We start from the raw sequence: 22,976 nt of genomic DNA, 5'->3' as shown, positions 1-22,976 counted from the left end.
AGAGCAGCTTACCATAGCTAAAGAGTCTCTTCTACCCTTACCAAGAGGAAAGTAGCCACTGAACAATTACATTGCCGTAGTTAACCCCTTGGGTGAAGAAGAATTGTTTAGTAATCTCAGTGTTGTCAGGTGTATGAGGACAGAGGAGAATCTGTAAAGAATAGGCCAGACTATTCGGTGTCTGTGTAGGCAAAGGGAAAGAACCGTAACCAGAGAGAAGGATCCAATATGGTACTGTCTGGCCAGTCAAAGGACCCCCTAACTCTCTAGCGGTAGTATCACAACAATCTATTCATGCTTAGCTTGAATCAGTTCAGAGGTAATGGATATAAACTGGAATTGAAAAGATACAACACCAAACACCACTCAATGTGGCAAATTCTTTACATACAAAATAGCAAATACTTGGAATAGGATTCCAGCGGATGTAGTAAACAGTAACATGGTAAATAAGTTCAAGAATAAGTTAGACAAGATCATAAGAACTCTCAATGCTTAAACTAAATTGCTCTACCAAAGAGCAAATGGAGTCTGTGGATAGGCTAAAAAGTCTTTGAGACATCCAAAATCCTTGTAAAACATACACACATAGACACACTCACTCACTCACTGAGTTTGAGGTTCTACTCACTGTTGAAGATGTTGCTGCTTGGCTTGAATGATGACTGTGATATTCTTCTCGTCTTTCTTAATGTAACAAACGGTCGACTCGATATTGTTAATGACATTCGACTGCCGCGAAACTTCTGCCTTCTTTCAACATGTCGAGAACTATGGTCAGCATATTCCTTTGCCATTTATGGTCACTACTAGAGGACTTGAAAGGAATGAAGTGTTTGGGTGGCAAGGTAAGGCTTGAAACAAAAATAAGATCACTAAAACTTCACTAAACGCAAGAACACAAGTCAATGTAATACGACATAAACACAACTGATGCGCATTTGGGGGAAGCTACAAGGCAACATACTGTAAGGTGATGCTGTGATCCATGGCCAATCAACTCCCAGGATACAAATCTCCATGTTCTCATTAGTTGACTCCCGCCTGTCAGCCAATTACATGACCCACAATATGGCAAGGGAATATTGTACTGTACCTCAGGTCTGACGATCTGCCCTACCGAAACCAACAGTCCCAAAGAGTTAAGGTTGCCTGAAGACCTATGACACATCTTTCAGATAAAAGAAAGTGAAAAAAGAATTGGAGCGTCATGATGCCGACTAAAGTACTCTAGCAACATGGACGTTTCTCATAAAATACCCATCTAACACCGTGGGCTCTTGGCACCTAGCATTCACGAACACCAAGATCACCAGTCTTAGAAATTGAGACCCTAAGGAAAAAGGACAACCCATTTTTAAACACAAATCTTGTGACACTCCGAGGCAACATGAACAAATGACGGGGATGCCGTTCGTGCAATATAAATACATGGAGAGTACAATGGAACATGGCACTAACTCCTCCATTTTGCCCATGAAGTCACCCAGAGAGTTCAATGGGAATGACCTGGGAATGGGATTATTGTATTACTGTACTAGTCTCCATCTTGGCGATAAATTCAGAGAGGTATGGCAAAATCAGGTCTTGTCCCGACAAGGTGACATGGAGAGAGTACCTGAAACTAACTAACTCTATTGGCAGTTGCAAGGGAGACCAGGAAAAGCCTCTAGTTAATAAGGCCCTAAACTACGATGTCTCTAAAGGCTCATAAGGAGGCGACCGAAGGGCCTGATGGCGTCCTAAAATGGAGGTGAAAACTAACCCCTTGGACAAAATAGGGAAAAGGAACATACCCAGTCCTTAAGGACATGAGAAGAAATCTCATGTAGCCTCACCTTAAACACAAAGGCCAGCAAGGAACAATAGCCCTTAATGCAGGCAGGCGACAGGCCCGTCCTAGAGCAGGTGGACCAAGAAATCTATGACCTTAGGCAAGGAAGGCCTAGAAATTGAGTGTCCGCGATCCTGGCACCGTCTGTAGACAGACTACTTATCCTGGTATACATGACGAGTGAACTTGCGTCTGGCTAGAGCCAGATGTCTAGTTATTATCATACCTTATTGCACCAACATTGTATCCACAGTATAGCAGCCTGATTATATTTGTAAAGGTTGATATTGGGTTGTATAGTGATCTTGGATGAAAAGCCTTCCTGCCTGGACCACCTGACAGTCTCCAGACATGAAGACAAAGCATGAGGACCCCATTAATCATAAGAGAACATTCCGCATCCTGTCCTAGCACTCAATCGATCCTCTGAGAGTGCAAGAAAAAATGAGGTACAGAGCATTAACTGAACAGATCAGACCAGATGATCCAAGGACATTTGTTTTGATTTTCTACTTAAGCAACTGGATGCAGTGTCAAGGCGGATAAGGAAATTTCTGAATAACTTATGATTAATGTGTTGGGCAAGGCAACTTATGATAAATGTGTTGGGCAAGGAAACATGATAAATGGGTTGGATGGGGAAATTTCAGATTAATGTATAACTGTATCATAAAAGCATCCCTTTTACATGTTTCAGTATCATCAACATTTCTATCAACTGACCTCTTAGCCAACACTTTTTATAGTCCAAATTGATGAACTATAGCCTTTATTTTGGTATCTAACGTGACTTATTGATAATATTACAGTAGTTTGTGTTCTGTTGGCTGAGGTCTAACACTGGTCCCCAATCCCCAGAAACATTCGAAACAATTCAGAGTTTACTATAAAACCCTGGCATCACTTGCTTATTTGCTTAACTAAGCATGTCTTCAACCTTTTCATCCAAGAACTGAAACTTCTTTTTGCCATAAGTGTAAGGCTTGATTGAAACAAAAGATTGTCTTCAGGATGGAGAAGTGTACCCTTGGCACAAGATGTCATGTACTATGTTTTGCCAAGACCTGCTAAAAATTCCAGTTTTTTTTAACTAAAGATACGTACATGGGTCAGGAACCCCACCACCTTCTACCACCTCTTCCTGGCAACTTGGCTGAAGCCCTTTTTTCATGCCTGGGCAAGAGGGAAGGTAAAATGTGTGACTATAAAGTAAGGGTGCCCTGGAATGCTAAGAAGACTATTAGTGATAGTAAGGAGTGCCCGCTCTTGGTCCATCAAAACTGAGATGACTTTTGATAAAATGGACTTTGGCTACTGCTAAAAAGGGTTATAAGACAAAAAACACGACTAGGATGAGGGCAATGGTCTTTTATTGAACACTGGAATTTCTGACTTTAGGTTGGAAGCTGAAGGAAATGATGCGAATGAGTACACAGGTCTTTTATTGAAAATTGCAATCCATGACAACAATTGGATGCTGAAAGAGAACACTAAGATGAGGAAACTGGTCTTTTATTTTGAGCTGCAGTCTCTAACAAGGGTTGAATGCTGAAGAAGACAACAATGATGAAGACGCTGGTCTTTTGTTAAAAAATGAAATCTCTCTGCAGTTATAGCTAGTTTGCAAACTATAAATCCAACAATAATTCCAAGACCAGGAAAGGATTCAGGGGACTGAAGACATATAGCTAATTGAGAGCAGCTAACAAGAGGAGGCTAGAGAGGTACCTAAAGGCTGCATTTACCTTCTTTCTTATAACAATCAATTAACAGACTTTCAAAAAAATGTGGAAGATGGAAGTCCAACTCAACAACAGAACTGTTACACCAAACCTTAACAATACCTTGGGAGTGCATTCGATCAGTTAACTTGGCACTCATGCAACAGAAGGCATTTCTAGTAAATGTCGTAAAAGACGTTGAATCCACCGACAGGCAATGAACTCATGGGTCAAAGCTGTGAAAGAGAAGTTGTGGTGGGTCAACAAAGTTTGGAGCAATATTAATCATCTGCAGAATTCCTTTTATAGTTCTACAGTGAAAACGAGGGGCTCCTACTATGTCGAAAGGAGAACATGGCTATCTCTTGAGAAATGATACCTGTTGTGGTTTTAATAAAGGAATATCTGTGATTACAGTCAATAAAAATATGCAACTGCCAATGAGAAGGCTCACTACTTGTTTCCTGACAAAAAGCTCCTAAAAATAAGGAGCGGAGAGATTTTGAATGTAAAAACTTAAGCCTAGAAAAAGCAGTTGAATTCTACATTTGTGACTTTAATCAGTAACACACGGTTTATTTACAGCCATCAAAACACAATACCAACTCTAATTCTGAATGATGGTGGTGAGGATAAAGTTACTGAATTACCCCTAATACAGTACTGTAGGAAATAATGATATACGCATGTTAACTCCTTTGCTTTGCATATCCTGTAAAAGAGTAGAACACATAGCTGTCTATCAGACTGGAAAAATTTCACTAAAAAAGCTCCTCCCCTCCCTGATATTAGCTCCTCCTCCTTTCTTCAGCCAACCACACAGGTCTCTGGGATTCTAACCTTTATTCCTGATTGTATAAGAGCTATTCTTGTCTGTTTTTATGTTACCATATAGCATCACACCACTCTCTCTAGCTGCTGGCAACATTCCCTACCCGAGGCATTACTCAAACCCCAAACACCCCCAAGCTTAAAGATGTAGGGATCACCACATCTCACACCACCACCAACTGAAACACTTGCAATTCTATAGTCTTATTCATGATTATATATGGGCTATTTTAGCATATTTCTGGGATGGTATATGTTCAAATTACACAGAAAGCATTCTGTAAAGTGTGAAATGGCTGTGTTTTTTCTCAACCCTCCCCAATTCTCTTCCTCTGACTCCCACATACAATGCCACCAAACACCAGTCATGCAAATTGTTGAAAACTGTTTGGTCGAATTTCGTAACTCTTATATCTAAAATTACATCAAATTACCTCCATCCTATAAATAATTATCGGAAAATGTATCAATCCATATAAATCTTCCCTTATTTTATCATATATTAACAAATTGCTACATCATTTGCTTAAATTTCACAGATCTTACGATATTTCCTAAATATTGTATTAATTGCCACATATGTAATCCTGATAGCTGTAAATACAATGACACACAATGTGATTTATTTTCTTCTTACTTTGTTTCTCATTTTCTAAACTATTAGTTCTACAAAGTAGTATAATTTTCATACCGTAGATATGTACTATGTAATACACATTATTTCATATTAGTATGTATTGTTCATCATTCTCACAAGTAAAAATTAGGCTACTGTCATTTCTATTGACAGTACAGTACTGACATTCTATGCAGTATTTGACATGTTCTTACATGCACATTCCCTATTTCCAAAACAGTGAAATACCCAAAACAGGAATTATTCAGTTCATAGTGTCATTCACACAGAAAGTGGAACGGCAGAAAAAAAAAATCTCTCTCTCTCTCTCTCTCTCTCTCTCTCTCTCTCTCTCTCTCTCTCTCTCTCTCTCTCTCTCGAGCAGAAAGTTTCTTTGGTATCAGAATATGAGTTTTTTTTATTTATTATACAGTACACCTTATAAATTTACATTATAGAATACATCTTGCATCACAGGGAACAAAAGGAACTTTTCTGCATAACGTAAAGTTCATTATTACTGACAAGTAGTTTTACATTTCTCGATGGCTATTTATCGTGGAATTATTAGAGAATAACAGTCACCTCAATGCATATTAAGGTTTTGACACATAAAATCACATTGCTTTCCATTATCTAGAGTACAATATAAAACAAATTTCTGAAAAATTATTCTATAACCACTTCACAATGAATGGAATGGATATTTTGGTTGTTTAGAGTGAAATACAATAGGAAATAAAACAAACTTTTGAAAATGTTATTCTGAAATCAACAGAAAAAAAAGAAACATGGTAATGTAGGTTAATTTAGAAAGTAAGACATGTGCATGTATATCAGATGGTGACAAATTTTGTATATAGATACCGAGGGCGGATCCACTGCCTCGTAGTGAAGGGGTTAATGAAAAACACAATATTTCAGAAAAATGCAGCTGCTCACCAAACTGACTCATGCAACATCACATAAAACTCTTGAAGCTTGGTAAAACATGACAAATTCGGAGATAATTTGTATTTTTCCTAACCATACAAACCTTAGCTATTTACATGGGGTATTACTTTCCGCGTAGCTGAAATGACGAGCCATTAGATTTTTAACGAGGGTTAACTACCCTCTCGCTAGTTAGCGAGGGGGTAGGGGAGGAGTAGCTAGCTACCCCTCCCCCCTCACACACCGGTGAACTGATTCACTTCGCTTAGAGGTAGGACTTCACGGGGGGACAAGGCTGGCGGGCAAATATGTGTAAATAGCTAAGGTTTGTATGGTTAGGAAAAATACAAATTATCTCCAAATTTGTCATTTGTTCCGTTACCGAAATACAAACCACGCTATTTACATGGGGTGACTTAACCCTTAGGTAGGGTGGAAAGTCCCAGCCTTAATGGCTTTGGCTTTGCCCGGGGACTCAGAATCCGAGTGAGCAGCACTCAAGAAAGAGTCCCTGCACCTCACAAATTCCTTGCTCCGCAATGAACGTGCGGCCTACATAAGCTTGTGTGTGAAGGAAAGAAGTGTGACTCGTCCTAGGAAGTTGACCTGAAGTCCTTTAGATGGAAATCTAGGTTAGGACGTTCCCAATACCACCTCGTCAGGGTATGGGGGACGCGACAGTATTATACTAATACTAGGAGCACAAGGAAGCATGGTTTACCTGCAGTGGTTTGAGGTCAGCTATGCAGAGAACCCAGGATGCTGCTTTCCCCAAGAGAGGGGAGGATGAAGAAAAGAGTAAGGGCCAGACATACTTTTTCATTCATGCAGTCTAAAATCGGGTAACAATGCCCTCTACCTTCTCCTACCTGTCCATTAAGGAGCCTGAGGTTAGACCAGCTGTTGTGCAGCCACCACAGGGCTTATAGAGAATGTATCGAGGCTCCTTTGGGTCACGTCCTGCAGGTAGTGGGCTGTGAAGGTCGTTTGACGCTTCCAGACCCCAGCTTGTAGCACCTGCGTCACAGAGAAGTTTCTCTTGAATGCCAGGGATGTTGCGATGCCTCTGACATGTGTGCTCTAGGGCGACGTGACGGAGGAGGGTCTGGATTCAGGGAATGCTGGATGACCCTTCGAATCCAAACTGAAATGGTATTCTTGGTGACCCTCCTCTTCATCCTTCCCGTGCTCACAACCAGGGCTTGCACGCGAGGACGGACTGCAACTGTTTTTTTAAGATAACGCCTCAGACTCCTTACTGGGCACAGTAGGAGATGGTCTGGGTCATCTGTTACAGAACTAAGACTCAAAACCCTGAAGGAGGTGAACCGTGGGTCCGGAACCCCAGGATTTTGAGTCTTGGCAACAAACTCAGGGACAAACCTGAACGTTACCTGCCCCCATCCCCTTGAATGGGCGACGTCGTACGAGAGACCATGAAGTTCACTGACACGCTTGGCAGAAGCTAGAGCGAGCAGGAACACCGTCTTCCAAGTCAGGTGACGATCAGAAGCCTGGCATAATGGTTCGAACGGAGGTCTCTTAAGAGACCAACGAACCCGAACCACGTTCCAGGGAGGAGATCTCACTTTCGACAGAAGGCAGGTAAGTTCGTAGCTTCATATGAGCAAGGAAAGTTCCAGCGAAGAAGAAATGTCCAATCCTTTCAGCCTGAAGGCCAGGCTTAAGGCTGGGCGATAGCCTTTCACCGCCGAGACTGAAAGGCGCATTTCCTCCCGCAAATATACAAGAAACTCCGCTATTGCTGGAATAGTGGCATCGAGGGGAGAGATACCCCTCCCACGACACCAACCACAGAAGACTCTCCACTTCGCCTGGTAGACCCCTGCAGATGACTTTCGCAGGTGTCGAGACATCCTTTCCGCAACTTGTTGCGAAAAGCCTCTCTTTGTGAGGAGATGCTGGATAGTCTCCAGGCATGAAGCCGAAGCTAAGCTACGGCTTTGTGAAAGATGTTGCAGTGTGGTTGCTTGAGTAGCTCGTGTCGTGGGGGGAGTTCTCTCGGGAGTTCCGTCAGGAGCTGCAGAAGGTCCAGGAACCACTCTGCATGATGCCATAGCGGAGCTATCAAGGTCATCGACAGGTTGACTGATAGTCTGGTCTTGTTGAGCACCCTTCTCATCAGACAGAACGGTGGGAAGGCGTAGACGTCGATGTTGTCCCACCGTTGTTGGAAGGCATCTTGCCAGAGTGCCTTGGGGTCCGGGACTGGGGAGCAGTACAGCGGCAGCTTGAAATTCAAGGCTGTCGCGAACAAGTCCACTGTCGGGGAACCCCACAAAGTCAGGACTTTGTTGGCTACTAGAGGATCCAAAGACCACTCGGTACTCACTATCTGCGAAGCTCTGCTCAGACTGTCGGCGAGCACATTCCTTTTCCCAGGAATGAAGCGAGCTGATAGTGGTATCGAGTGGACTTCGGCCAATCTCAGAATCTCTACTGCAAGATGGGATAGCTGTTGTGAAAAGGTACCTCCCTGCTTGTTGATATAAGCCACTACTGTGGTGTTGTCGCTCATCACCACCACAGAGTGACCCACCAGGGTCTGTTGGAACTGTTGAAGGGCCAGATATACGGCCTTCATCTCTAGCAGATTGATGTGGAGGTACTTTTCTGATTCTGACCACCGGCCTGAGATCCTGTGGTTCAGAACGTGGGCCCCCCACCCTTCTTTTGACGCGTCCGAGAACAGCATCAAATCCGGGGGGAGGACGAGAAGATCCACTCCCTTTCGAAGGTTTCCGTCGGTCAACCACCACTGCAGGTCCGTCCGTTCCGCAGGTCCTATGGGGACCAGAAAGTCCGGGGAATCGTGGCCTTGACTCCACCGGGACTTGAGCCGCCATTGCAGGGATCTCATCCTGAGGCGGCCATTTGGAACTAGATGGGCCAGGGAGGACAGGTAACCTAGAAGACATAACCAAGATTGGGCTGGAAGCTCTTCCCGTCTGAGGAAAGGTTCTGCGACCCTCCTCAGCCTTGCTATCCTGTCGTCTGATGGAAAGGCTTTGTGGAGATTGGTGTCCAATATCATGCCTAGATATACCAGTCGTTGAGATGGAAGCAGAGAAGACTTCTCAAGATTTACCATGATCCCTAGATCTTGGCAAAGTCCCAGAAGCTTGTCTCGGTGTCGAAGAAGGGTCGACTCCGAATCTGCCAGGATCAGTCAGTTGTCCAGATAGCAAAGGAGACGGATGCCGATCCTGTGTGCCCACGAAGATATCAGGGTGAACACTCTGGTGAACACCTGCGGTGCTGTGGAGAGACCGAAACACAGCACCTTGAACTGGTAGATCTTGTTGTCTAGGCTGAATCTCAAGTACTTCCTGGAAGACGGATGGATTGGGATCTGGAAGTACGCGTCCTTTAGATCCAGAGTGCACATGAAGTCTTGCGGTCTCACTGCAAGTCTGACCGTCTCTGCTGTCTCCATGCTGAACGGAGTTTGTTTGACAAACTTGTTCAGGGCTGAGAGGTCGATGACGGGTCTCCAGCCTCCAGACGCCTTCTTAACAAGAAAGTGTCGACTGAAGAAACCTGGGGAGCCGTCGACGACCTCTTGGAGAGCATCCTTCTTGAACATGGTCTCGACTTCTGCCCGAAGGACTAGCCCCTTTGCCGATCCCATGGCATAGGAGCTCTACGACACTGGATTCGCTGTCAGGGGAGGAAGAGATGTCGTGAACGGGACGCGATATCCTTGGTTGATCACAGAGATCGTCCAGGAATCGGCCCCGAGTTGCTGCCACCTGAACGCGCAACTCTGCAGGCATCCCCCCACTGGTGGACACGCAGGGGGATTGCCAATCCTAGCGTTTGCGGCCTCGGCCGCTCCCTCTAGGATTCCCGCCTCCCCTGGAGGATTTCCCACCCTTCCTGTCCTTGACGGGAAAGGGCTGCTGTTTGGACACCTTTACCTTTGCTGCCGGAGCCAGTTACGATGTCCTAGACTAATGAGGCTGTTGTTGTTGAGGTGCTGGAGGCTTGTAGGATCTGGATGTAAGAGCCCTGTGGAGGAGAGAATCGTGATTCGACTACCTCCACCTCTCAGCTGTCCGTTCCACATCCTTGGGCTTAAACAGGCTATTTCCAAGGATGGAAGAGTGTCTGAGCTTGCAGACATCCAGAGCTGGGACCTTCGCATGGAACCTCTCGGTCACCGCATCACGACGCTTCAAGATCGAGTTTGCCCACAAGTTTGAAACTTGGTGAGCCAGAAACTCGATGGTGCGCGTGCCCGAGAGGAGAAAAGTCTCCATGGCCTTCCTGGTGCTCTCCTTGGACAAGTCCTCGGATCGCAAAAGGATGCCCAGAGACCCCAGCCAGACATCCAGCCACGAAGTGGCCTGCATAGCACACTTTGCGACCTTCTCCTGGCTCAAGATCTCTGCAGCCGAGAATGTCACCTGCCGGGCGGAGAGTTTCTCAAGAGAAATTCCCCTGGAGAGCTCTTCCACAAAATGGTGGAGAGGAAGAGCTAAACAAGACTCCCCCATGATCTCGAAGTACCTCCTTTGCTGCACGCGAGGAGGTGGGAGGAGTTTGTTGCCGGCAGGGGAACGGCTGGAGGAGGCGAGTTCGGAGAGCTGGCTCTCAACCTTGTCTCTGGCGCTCTTAACCCCCTGGGACCAGGGCAGAGCCGCACTGGCCTTCTGAGGTTTTTGAGGGCCGTAGACTTGGTCCAGAACTGTATCCTTGCCTTCGCGAGGGGCGGTCTCCGGGTCCTCGAACCTGTTGAGTTGCCTCATCAGACTCAGGACCTGCCAGAAGGCATGCTCCGACTCATGCAGCTCTACTCCTTGCGGACTGGCAGCTAAGTCTCCTGTCCCCAGCTGCTCTACTTGGGGGGACACGCGGACGTTCTCCTGGGGTCTTGCTGGCTCTGGTCGAATCCGGGATGAAGACTTAGGGACAGTCTTCGAGTCCTTGGGCTCCCTCCTAGGAGAGATACAGGACTCCAGTAAAGAAGTCTGAGGGCTCCTCGCTGCTCCCACACGAGACAATTCTCCTACTCGAGGTGGGGTTCCTCCCATTGGTGCCATGGGAGAATGTCCCACCTCGCTGGACTCTCCGGAGGACGGAAAGGCTTCATCCACAGGGGAAGGAGAAACCGTCTGAGGGGCGAAAGGGGCCTTCCTGACGGACTTCTTGGGAGCCAGTTTGACCCTAGGAGAAGTTACTACGAAGTCCACTCCTCTCCTTCTCTTCAGCGGGGACGAGGCTGCCGTTGGTTTGAGGCCTAGATCAGCGAGGGCCGGCTTAACAGCCTGGACGACCGCTTTGATCAGAGACCCGAACCAAGGCTGACGGCTGACAGACTCGGTGTCAGCGACTCCTGCTGGAGGGAAGGGGATCGGGCGATCCTTAGGAGTGGATACCACAGGGACTGCCTGAAAAGAAGAGGAGTGTTGCCTAGACCTCTCTGAAGATTCTTCCTCCTCCTGCAAGAGCGCTGCTCTGCGCTTACGGGGTGGAGATCGTGACGATGATGATCTGGAAGTACGCGCCACTCCCGAGGACTCGCAAGGTTGCCCGTGCTGCGAAACCCGGCGGGAATTGCGGTCGGGGTCGCGCTGGTGCTCGCGCGATGGTAAAATCGAGGGTTCGCGCGCGGTCGAGTGGGCGCGCAGGCGAAGGATCGTGCGGGTGCGCGGGAGATCGCTGACGCGTAGCTATCAGTTGGGCTGCAGGACCAGACGGTGAAGTGGCGTGTAGAGGCGAACGCTAGCGGGCTTGCACCGGAGACTTCTCGTGGAGGCGCGGGCGCACAGAGGCTCAACCAGGTCTAGAAGAGCGCACAGGAGAGTGCGCGCGATAGCACGCAGGCAAAGGCTGGTGCGTGGGCGGGGTCTGCGGGCGCGTAGGAGATTGACGGCGAAGGGGCAAAGGAACAGCCTCCTTGCCTGCACCCAGATCCGGAGATCATGGGCGCGCGGGCGAACATTGGCGCGCATCAGGACCAGGGAGCGCAGATGTGCGCTGGCTAACAGGTGATCGTGGGCGCGCAGCAGGAACAGGGCGCGCAGATGTGCGCTGGCGCACAGGAGATCCCTGTCGAGCAGGGGAGCGCTGACGTGTAGGAGAGCGCTGGCGGGCAGGAGATCTACGGCGAGAAGATGTGGAGCGTGAAGAGTCTGAAGGGTCCACAGCAGGAGAGCGCTAGCGCGCAAGAGAACGTGGGCGCGCAGGTAACACCTGGCGCTTAAAGGACTTAGTCTCAGTGGGAGATCGCGAACGATCAGCTGAGAGGTCTAGCGATGCGGCTGTAACGGTCTGCTCACGTCGAGGAGGCACCTCTGCGGGGGACGTCGAAGGCGAAGAACCAAAGAGATGCCTCCTAACCCCCTTCTAAGGGGAAGGAAGGCCTTGACGGCAAAGAGGAGGGCGACCCTTACGGCGAAGACGACCTCGAGGGGCAGCAACACCATCATCGGTCCTCCGAAGAGGAGTCTCCGTCGGGGGGGGGGGGGGAATCACCCGCAGGAGAGACCGTTGGACCCAGCTCCTCCCTCGAAGGATGTTCGGAGGGGGGAACTGAGCCTTCAGCAACATCCGCAACAACAGCAGGGGTTTAGCACGACCCGTCGGAAGCCTCTGCCACAACAACGTCGACAATAGACAGAGGATCTACCTCTGCTATTACCGGCGACTCCTTGACAGCTGCACCCAACTGGATCAGGTCAAACAGGGCTTCCCTGGAGGGCGAGCCCTTAAGCCCCAAGGAAGCCCAAAGCTGCAAAAGATCATTGTTAGACACAGAATCATCAACATCAAAATCCTCCCCCGGAGGTGGAGGAGAAGGAGCTGCCTCGCTATGGGAGGCAACTCCCTCTCCCGAACCCCGAGGTTGGTCAACAACAGAAAGGCCTACGCTACCACTCGACGGCCCCTCGCGAGAGACCGATCGAGTGGGAGCTTCGAAGGAGGTTCGGGCAACGGAAGAAGAGTCTTTGGAACCTTCCTTCTTCAAGGCAGGCCTTGAAGGAGAAAGGTCACGCTTAGACTTCTTCTTACGTCGCTGGGAAAACCTCTCCCACTGGGAGGTAGACCACTCCCTGCACTCACTACAAGTTTTATCCCTTTCACACCGTTGACCTTGGCAGTATGGACATAAGGAGTGAGGGTAGGTCTCGACCGCCGACATGAACGTTCCACAAGGGTGGTCGGAACGTCCAGGGCACTTCCGCATGATGGATGGAGGCCAACTTCCAAGCACAGAGGCTGTAAGAAAAAGCAAACAAATTAAGGCTGTCAAAAATGCGAGGGTGAGACAGACAGGTCTGATCATCAGCCGAGCCAAAAGTGAAGTGAATCAGTTCACCGGTGTGTGAGGGGGGAGGGGTAGCTAGCTACCCCTCCCCTACCCCCTCGCTAACTAGCGAGAGGGTAGTTAACCCTTGTTAAAAATCTAATGGCTCGTCATTTCAGCTACGCCGAAAGTAATACCCCATGTAAATAGCGTGGTTTGTATTTCGGTTACGGAACAAATGCTGGTCATAGTCATACACTGGAATATTTTGGTGAACGGTAATGACACAAAGAATGAATAAGAAGTAAAAAGCAATAAAAAATCCAGCCTAGGCAAATAGATGCTGAAAATACATTCAGTATCATCACTGTGTACAAACCGAGGTACAGTACACACTATTTTCCAGCTCTCTCACAAGGTGAACACTGTAATACAGATATCAATTAAATGAAGCCATACAGTACTTACCATGAATTGTCAACTCAGAATCTTTATTGAGATCGTAGAGCCTGATAGCTTCATCCAGCTCTTGTTGTGATGATATAGTGCATGGGTCTCCTGTAAAATTTAATGAAATTCTTGAGTGTGACTAAGAATTAAGTATATACACTAGTTATCAATCATGAATTTTCAAAATATATCTCTTTCCATACATCAATCTAGGAACTTACATAAACATATAAACTACTACAGTACTATACTGTAACTATATTCAGCTTCAACTAAGAAGCTATAGAAATGATTGAAAGATGGAACATACATAATGACTAAATCAATGTTGGCAAAACAAAAGCCATGGTGACTGAAAAGGATACAAGCAATAATGAATCTCCATGAAAGAGGCCACATGCATATTGTGGATAAAATGTCCAAGTAATCTTAGTGTGTACCACATGTGATAGATGGTGTCACAAGAGATGTTCAGAAATGCAATCTATATGGAGTAAGACATTTCAATGCAGGAAATGTATAACAGAAACCAAGGGAAAGAGGGAATTTGAGATCCATATTGCGATAGAATGGAGGATCTTCAAAGAGGTAGTTCTGTAACCTCAGGATACACTGGACTGTGAAGCAGGTATTGAAAGGGCAGTTGAAAGAAAAAATAACTTGGTGCAGCTTGGAGGAAGTAGGAAGACATTGACATATCACTGATAAAATAAAAATATCTCAAAAATCAATACTGTACAGCAATGATGTATGATACATGTACTTACATATAGTCTGTTTTACTTTATGTTGAGGAGGCATAGAAAATGTGTGATTAAAGAATACGTATTTAGATTTATAGCCAGATTGAAGTGAAAGTATATTTTAGAAAAGAAGATATGGCAAAGATGATTTGACATCCTGCAGCTAGAAAATAGACAGATCTCAATAAAGTAACAGACTTATTTGAACACATGACAAAAATGGGTAAGGAACAGTTAAGTCATGAATGCAAAAGATATGAAAGTATCAAGATGCAGATATATAGGTATCTCTTAAAAATCATGGAATATGGGCATGAATGAGGACCTAGAACATGGAATTCAAAATTAAAATGTGACAAAAAGACTAATTTAACATATCACCCCATTGATGGAAAATTTATGTTAAAATGCTAAGGGGAATGCTGATGTCACACCTGCAACATCATCTCTAAAGGTAATAAAAAACTATACAAAATTGAAAATAATTAAATTTGCCAAGTACAGTACAGTACATACCTGTATAGTATTTTAGACAATATAAATTACAGAAATGAATAACAATATGAGATGAATGAAAGATTGGTCTAAATTGTGTAGCCTCATATCCCAATGATCACACCCACAATTTCTACCAAGAATAACAGCAGCATCATTTAACAATTTAGGGACCCTTAAACAATCACATAAAAAATAAAAAGCAACAAAAGTTCTGGAACACTACAACAATAAAGATACAACAAATTTGGAAGTAATTTGTATTTTTCCTAAATATACAAACACAAAATTGTAAATTAGGAGTAGATTCCGAGGGAGCTAGTGTTCTTAGCCATAAAAGAGCTTTGAGCGAGGTGGTAGCCAACCTCCCAGCAAGTGAGGGACATTCCTGCTCTGCTCACACACTCACTCGCTCAACAACTTTTGATTACATGCTGGACTTATTGGGGGAAGGTGATGATGGGATAAATATGTAAAGAACTTTAGAAAAAATAATAATTACTTCGAAGTTTGTCATTATTTCTGCAATGAATACAAATCCTCGTTCTTTACTAGGAGACTTACCCATAGGTGGGTAGAAGTCTATTCAACTAGTGAACATTTACCCGGGAATGTCACATCAAAGCGAAGGAAGTGTGGGATGTGAATTCCGACACCTAGTGAACCTGGTGATTTGGTAATACCAGAGGGGTAGACGACCTGAGCAATAATAGTCAGTGAGATAAACTGCTCGATGACTACTTGGTTTGTGTGTTTACAAGGCTAAACTTATACACACTGATATCCATGTACCCAACTCCCCAACCCTAGGAATATGGGATCACGATGAAATATCTATTTGATAAGTACGTTGGGAATATTTCAGGAAACTAGTAAAAGATGGAGCTTACCTGAAGTCAATAAAAGCCAGCCAGCAGGGTTCTTGGATGCTGAACCCTAAACGGGGCCCCAAACTAATACCATAACCTTTGCCCTAATCCCCTTGGTGAGCGGCCACCACAGGGAATATGGAAAACCTGTTAATGGACCTGTGTGTCATGACTTACAGGTAATGGTCTGTGAAAGTTGTCTGGTGTTCCCCAAACCTGCTTGCAACACCTGCGACACTGAGAAGTTTTTTAAACACCAGGGATGTGCTTGTGCTCCTGATGTCATGAGCTCTGAGTTACCATCCCTGGTGGTGAAGGAATGGATCTAAAGCCCGGTCGATGATCTGTCTGATCAAAGAGGAAATCAGGTCCTTCAAATCCTTCTTCTTGACCCTGCCCGTACTGACAATAAGTTGCTTAACATGTAAACAAACTCTTCTCGTACAGTAGCTTAAGGTAGCACCTTAGTGCCGTCACAGGGCAAATTAACAGATGATCCATGTCATTGGTTACATCCTGTAGACTCGCTATCTAGAAGGACCCAACTTATAGTCCGCAACAACCGGATTTTGAGTCTCAGAAATGATATCAGGAACAAAACTGAGTAACTTGCCCCCATACCCTTGAATGGGCATTGTCGTAGGAGACCATGTAGCTTGCTCACTCTCTTTGCAGAGACAAGAGCGAAAGGAAAACCATCTTGAGGATCAAAGCCCTAGCTGAAGCTTGACTCAACAACTAGGGAAGAGGACTTTCATATAAGAAATAAGAATCCCTTTTAGTCTAAAGATCTGGCACAAGGCCAAGCGATAGCTTTTCAACACTGAGACTGAGCAGAGTTTTTCCTTTCAGAGTAAAATAAAAATTTTACAATCAGGGGAAAAGTGGTCCCGAGCGGAGACACCCCTACCACAACATGAACTAAAGAAGATGTTCATCTTTCCCTGGTAGACTGCAATACAAAATCTGGATAACCTCTTGGCATGAAGTCACAAGATGCAACTGCGACTGCTCTGTGGTATATCTTCCTGTGTGGTTGATAAAGAAGGTCGTATAAGCGGGACAACTCCCTCAGAGCCTCTGTCAGCAGCAGCAAACCGGTTGGGTACCCTTCTGCATGCTGCCATAGCAGAGGTATTGGCCTCATTGATAGGTTGGAGGAGGACCTCACTTTGGTTTTCACAAACCATAATTCATTGCAACATAGGCATTCATGTTGTCCCAAGGATGTTAGAGTCCTGAAATACTGCCTGTGGATCCAGTACTGGGGAGCAGTATATTGATAGCTTGTGGTTTAATGACATCACCAGTTTCTCTTTGGCATAGTAACTGTTGATCTGAATCATTGGTGATGTTGTGAAGGACTCACAGACAGAACGGTTCGGATTCTGGGATCTGAGCTACCAGAAACTAGGTCGAGCATTACTTGACCCATCTTCGTGAATGAGATACGTTAAGTGCGTCCCATGGGGTTCAACAACTCTCTTGGCACAAGCCAAGTAAGGGGAAAGTTTGTGTTGTGGGATATTTTGGATGTCAGAGTGATTAAAGGTGTGGGGGTTTGTTTTTGTTTACATCCCGCCACAACCTTTGCTGCTTGGGGTCCTGGAACGAGGTCTCCTTTTCGACGAAAGGTCCATAGGTTCGAAACTCTGTATGAAGGGCAATGCCAGCGAAAGGTTAATTCCTTCTGGTCTGATGGCGAGGCTCCAGGAATAGCAGTGCCTTGCCAAGACCAAGAGAAGCTTTTCTTCCGAAGGTAACCGAGGAACACTGATAATGCTGGCATAGTGGTAACAAGGGGAGGGATACCCCTTCTATAATACCAACTTACAGTTCACTTAGCCTGGATTGGCCGAAGCCAAAGATCTATCCAGGTATCCAGACATTCTCTGTGCAACCTGTTGCGGTAGTTGGATAGTCTCCTGGCGTGAAGTAGTTGAGAAGATACTGCCTTGTGGAAGATGTTCACATGTGGCGGTTTAGAGTCGCTGAGGGGGTTCTCTCGGGATCTCCGTCAGGAGTTGCAGATGAGCTGACTAGTCATAAAGAGTCTCCTGGGCAAGACTAATCTTGCTCATGGGACAAATCTACTGGGCAAGAAGAGTCTTGTTGGCCTGTTCCCGAAGATCAAAGGTTGGGAATCGATGAACCCAATCCACGTAGGAACTTTTAGGATCTATGTCAGTAGTGAGAAGTGTCTTCTAATGAGACAAGATTGCTGATGATGAGGCCTGTTCTGAAGGGCAATGGTGGAGAACGGGTGAACCCAATTCCTGAGGGAGGAATCCCCTGAAGGAGAAACCAACCAGAAAAAGGAAGATTCTCTCTCGGATGGGAAAGGTGGCTACACTTGTTGCCACTGTTGGCGATCCTTCCAGCAAGCAGGAAGATTGCTGCATAATGGCTGGTGGAGGAACTACTCCCTTAACAGGGGAGTGAATGAATCCCTCTCTTTGCTGGAAGAATCCCCAAAGGGGAGACCAAAGGGAGAAGGAAGTCTTTTCTGCATGCGTGAAAGACACAATCAACATCTGCTGCCGTAGTTGGTGATTCTCGCTACCATGGAAAGGAGAGTTCCAGCACCTAGAGACGATCCTCTTGGATGTGTTCTCTGTTTCCCATCCCCAAGTTCTAGCTCAAGTTGAAGGTCAACATCAGATGTTGTACAAGAAACGAGCCAGGGCTCAAACCGAGTTCCCTTCGAAGGGGGGTAGTACCTCTTGTCTGCAGGAAGGTTGCCCTCATCTCTGAGATGTTTAGGAGGCGGTCCCGTTCGGTCTCTGACCAAAGCCCAGAGGCCAACTGGGGCAGCATGACACCCGCTTCTCTTTGATGCATCTGGAGGGAGAAATCAATTCGGGGAAGAACCGAGGAGATAGACTCCCTGGATGAGATTCATCTTGCAACCTCCTTATAGGGACAGTCTCTTACCCAGACCTCGTACAGAACCAGATGAAAGGAAGATACCTGGTGCCGAAGGACCTGGGATCTGGCTGTTCCTGAAGAGGTTGGATTCGACCGAGACTGATGCGGTCTTGTCGAACCTGCGGACGTTCCTAATGTAGGACTAGCAGCGAAGTCGTTGTCTTCCACCGACGAGACATCATCTCGGGGTGGGTCGTGGTCATCGTTGAAGTGGCTGGATAAAGACTGCCTGACCCCCTCTGCAGGTCGTGTAATCCTTGATGAGGATTTCAGCAGTGTCTAAGAGTCCTTCGACTTTTTCCTTGGAGGGGAGAAGGTTTAGCAAGGATAGCTTCGGTAGATCACCCTTATGTTGGTCACCCGTGGGGGAAGGATCATATGTTTCATTAGTTTCGGGGATACCCTGAGTTCTTGAGGGACCTCCTCGATGGACGAGGTCCGGAAAGTCAGATAGGGACTCTTCCCTGTGCGAAACTATCACCTGGACTTCTGTCTGTGGAGCAGGAAGACGAGGAGGAGCGGGCACGATGACACTTGACCTTCCCTTGGACGTCCTGAAAGGGGTCAGCTTGACCCTGGATGAGACTAACTCATCAGGGAACCGTGGATTTTTACCTAGGGACCGTAGAAGGTGAGGAAGACACCTAAAAGGGGATCCTGGGAGGGGAGTTTTCGACGGACCAGCAGATGGGATACCTGTCGCGAAGGCTTGTGTGACAGCCCAACACCGGCTCCTAACCTATAGCTGCACTATCAAAAAGTTCCCCCGAAGGGAACGATGAAGAAGACCTCCGCAAGGTAGTCTCATCCGCTGTCGAACAAGCTCTTGAGGAAGGCTGCAGTGCTGATGCATCCTTCTGAGGAAAAGGAATCGGCCATGTAGGGTGTCCTTCGGAACTTTGAACCCATGCTGCTTAGATGTGTTATCATTTTCCGCTCTCCCCGACGAATGCATGTTCCTCGTTTGCGGGGAGGAGAACGGTGGAAAGCAGCGAGTAGTTGGTGAACGACGAGAAGGTGACTGTCGAGCAGATAAAGACTGCTAATGAACTGGCAAGCAGAAGGCTGCTAACGATCAGCGAGTCGGAGATAGGTGGGCAGGAGGTAAGCGGATAGGAGATTGGCGAGTAGGTGATCGGGGAAGGGCTGTGACTCTTAGGAGAACAACAAGCAGCTGGAGAGGATCGCAAATGGACCACCGTTGACGAATGCTGAGCAGCAGCCTGTAGACAAGTCAGTGATGGAAGATTGACCAGATGGCTGGAACCAACTGGCGAGCTACGAACCGGAGTTTGTCCGTGAGCAGATGGCGAGGAGTTATGGTCTGTTGAGTGCCACAAGGCTGGCGAATGACGAGAACACGGAGAGTCTATAGGTATGAGCGAAGGCCGGGAACCAGGAGGGGTATTAAGTGCCATGGGTAACCCTCGTGTATTACCCCAGTCGTCGATGGAAAGTGCTGGGTTTGGTTCCCAGAAGGAAAACTACATTAAACTCCTTTAACTCTATGTAGGAGGCCTACCGAAGTAGCACAAGCTCAAGAGAGAGGTGAGAAGATGATCTATGTCATGCAGATGAAAGCACTCTCTTGGGAGTAGCTCCTTTAACTCTACGAGGGATGGTTACAAAAGTAGCGAGGTGAGAAGACGATCTTGAGCTGGCTTACAGATGAGCAAGAGCAGGCGACTAGCGAAATATTGAGTCAGTGATTAATGCTATTGGTAAGAAGATGGAGATCGTCTAGCCATTGAATAGGCGATTGGCGAGTTGGCGAATCGAAGATCTGGTGACCCGCGAGCAGGTAATTGATGTGGCGATCATTGATCTTTGAGCTTGCAAACAGTGAACTGGCAATTGGTAGGCTGGGGATCAGAAAGCTGTCGAATGACGAGCTGCCGGCAATCGACAATCGGCTAGTTGAAGGACAGCAGTATGGTTCGCCATTGGCGAGTTGGCAATGGGCGAGCTGGAGATCAGCGATGGCCGAGACTGGAGGTCGACGATCGAAGAAAGACGAGCTAGCAATCAGTGATCAGTGAGATGACGATTGATCAGCTAGGCTATCAGAAAACTGGGGATTGGCAGGTTGGAGAACGGCATGCTGCCAATCGAAGACCTGGAGAAGGGATGTAACCCTTAGCAGGACGATCATCCGCTGGAGAGGATCAAGAATGGATCCTAGATAGCAAGTTACGAACCGGGGTCCGTTGGAGATCAGGAGAAGAGGCAAGATAGTCTGTAAACCACAACAATGTTGGGAAAACAATTAAGACCCCAATCCAAAGAAATGGGCGCAGATCGGGAAGCAAGAGAACCATGAAGAGGAAGATCCTCGGAAGAGAAGCGCTGCGAAGATGAACCTGAGGAGTCAACAGACGTCTCTTTGCCAATGGAGAAAGAGCGTGTCTTGAGGTGACGAAGAGGACTACGAACTCAGCGAGCTCGCCGATGACGATCCTCCGCAGGGGAGGCTGCCCAGCTGGAAGGTCTCTGAAGAAGTGTGTCTAGGAGTGGTCTCTCTTGCAAACACAAGAGGTGATCACCTGCAGGAGAGAGTAGGCTCGAACTTTGCTCCATCCCCGACAGAAGTGTCGGATCAGCATGATGGGGGGGGAGCATAGCCTTTGGGGAAGAAACTGCAACAGCCAATGAGATGCAGCTGTTAACGATTCTCCCCGCAAGCAGGAAGGTTGCTAGACATTGAAGATGAAGGGAAGTTCTCCCTAGGAAGGAAGGAAAACCCAACACCTGGGGAGGATAACTCTACCTCGGAAGGGAAACTAGAGGCGGACCTCCGGGCATCGCTCTCTGCTTACCATCAACAAGCCTTGTTAAAGTTGAAGGTCTGCCTCGGGCGCTAACTAGGATAGCGTGGCCGGAGATAGTCAATCAAGGTTAGTGTGCTGATCAGAAGCTGCCACAGGCGCAGGAGAACAGGAAAGTGACGGCGAGCGACAGCAAATTTCACAGGAATGAACGACACTGCCCTCCTACGTCAGCTATCTTAGCCGAACGAAGAAGTACGGCATTGCTAACAGAGGAAAAAAAAAAACTCCCTCGGGAGGAGCACCTAATCCACGGATAGGAAAGGTGTTCCCTTAGAGAACAGACAAATTAAGGATTGCGCACTCCATTCCCAGGCCGAATCGACAGGAGGACAGCGGCACCATAAAAAAATAACAAAACAAAAATCATAATTAATTAATTAAGCTGACAAAACAAACTACTTGGGAGAACCACTTAACTCTCCAGCGGGAAGGGGGTACCCCAAGAGGGAGCGGACAAGCTAAGGTTATGCGCAGCCACCACTGGCAAGCAAAGTCGAAGCTGAAAAGTTAAATTACAAACTGTTTTTATTTCACCAAAGAAAAAACCTTTCGGAACCACAACCTAACCAGCGAACAGGAAAGGTGTAGCCCCCCCCAGAGTATCTGCCGGCCGTGAAGTGAGCGGCTTTATCAGTGAGAAAGAGTCAAGCTCTGTGAATGCTGCAAGCAGAATACCTCCAAGATCCCGTAGAGGGGAGGGCGACGATAACAGCCGAACGGAGGAGTATCCAAATGATGATGACTCCCCTGCGGAAGAGGCCGAGTCACTCGGTAGGCCACCCGCCTACTGGATGGCCGTTGTTCAATGGAGGAAGGTCGTAAGGGAAAAATCTCCGGCCTTGAGAACCTACCGCACTATGCTGTCACACAAACAGCAACATTCAATGTAAAGAAAGCTTAAAATATACATAAAACCATAGAATGTTTTCGTAAGTACTATAAAAAGAGAAAAACATGAGATTAAAATCTAAAGGACATCAGTCGGACAGGGGAGAGAGACGTCTCTTCCCCAGCCAAAAGTAAAGTGAAGTACACTCACAGGTGTGTGAGTGAAAGGGGTACCTACTAACCCCCAACCTCTGCTAACTAGCGGTATGGGTAGTTAAGCCTCCCTAAAAGTCTAATGCCTCGTCTTCCAGCTTTGCGGAAAGTAATACTGTACTCCTATAAATAGTGAAGGTTTGTATTCCATTTACAGAACCTTAATGCTTTCAGCTATGAGGGGTCGAGAGCTCGCAATGTGCTGGGAGGGGGATCATTGAGGCAGGATGGAGCCCTGGGCTTAGAAACCTGTGAAGGATTCTGAGACACTTTTCCTGCAGGCAGGATAGGCACTGACCTTCCCTTCAGGGTATGACAGCTGTCTTGGGGCAAGTGGAAGCCGGCGAGATTGTAGACTGGTAGGAATCTCGCTTTGCCAAAGGTTTAGCATGTGCAGGGATACCTCCTGCAGCC

At 46.8% G+C, this 22,976-nt stretch overlaps 1 protein-coding gene across 2 annotated transcripts in view; it reads right to left on the bottom strand.

Annotated features, from left to right (window-relative positions):
* aPKC (protein kinase C iota type) overlaps positions 1–22,976 on the bottom strand; it is a 354,044-nt gene that overhangs the window by 303,160 nt on the left and 27,908 nt on the right. For both annotated transcript variants that reach the window (XM_068372436.1, XM_068372435.1), the window contains exon 3: positions 13,677–13,766. In XM_068372436.1, the coding sequence (XP_068228537.1) occupies positions 13,677–13,766 (90 nt within the window). The remainder of the gene's footprint in view (positions 1–13,676; positions 13,767–22,976) is intronic.

Source organism: Palaemon carinicauda, chromosome 4, assembly GCF_036898095.1.
Source record: "Palaemon carinicauda isolate YSFRI2023 chromosome 4, ASM3689809v2, whole genome shotgun sequence".
Lineage (NCBI taxonomy): Eukaryota > Metazoa > Arthropoda > Malacostraca > Decapoda > Palaemonidae > Palaemon > Palaemon carinicauda.
The sequence above is the reverse complement of the archived record's forward strand: the minus strand, read 5'-3'. Positions and strand labels throughout refer to the sequence as shown.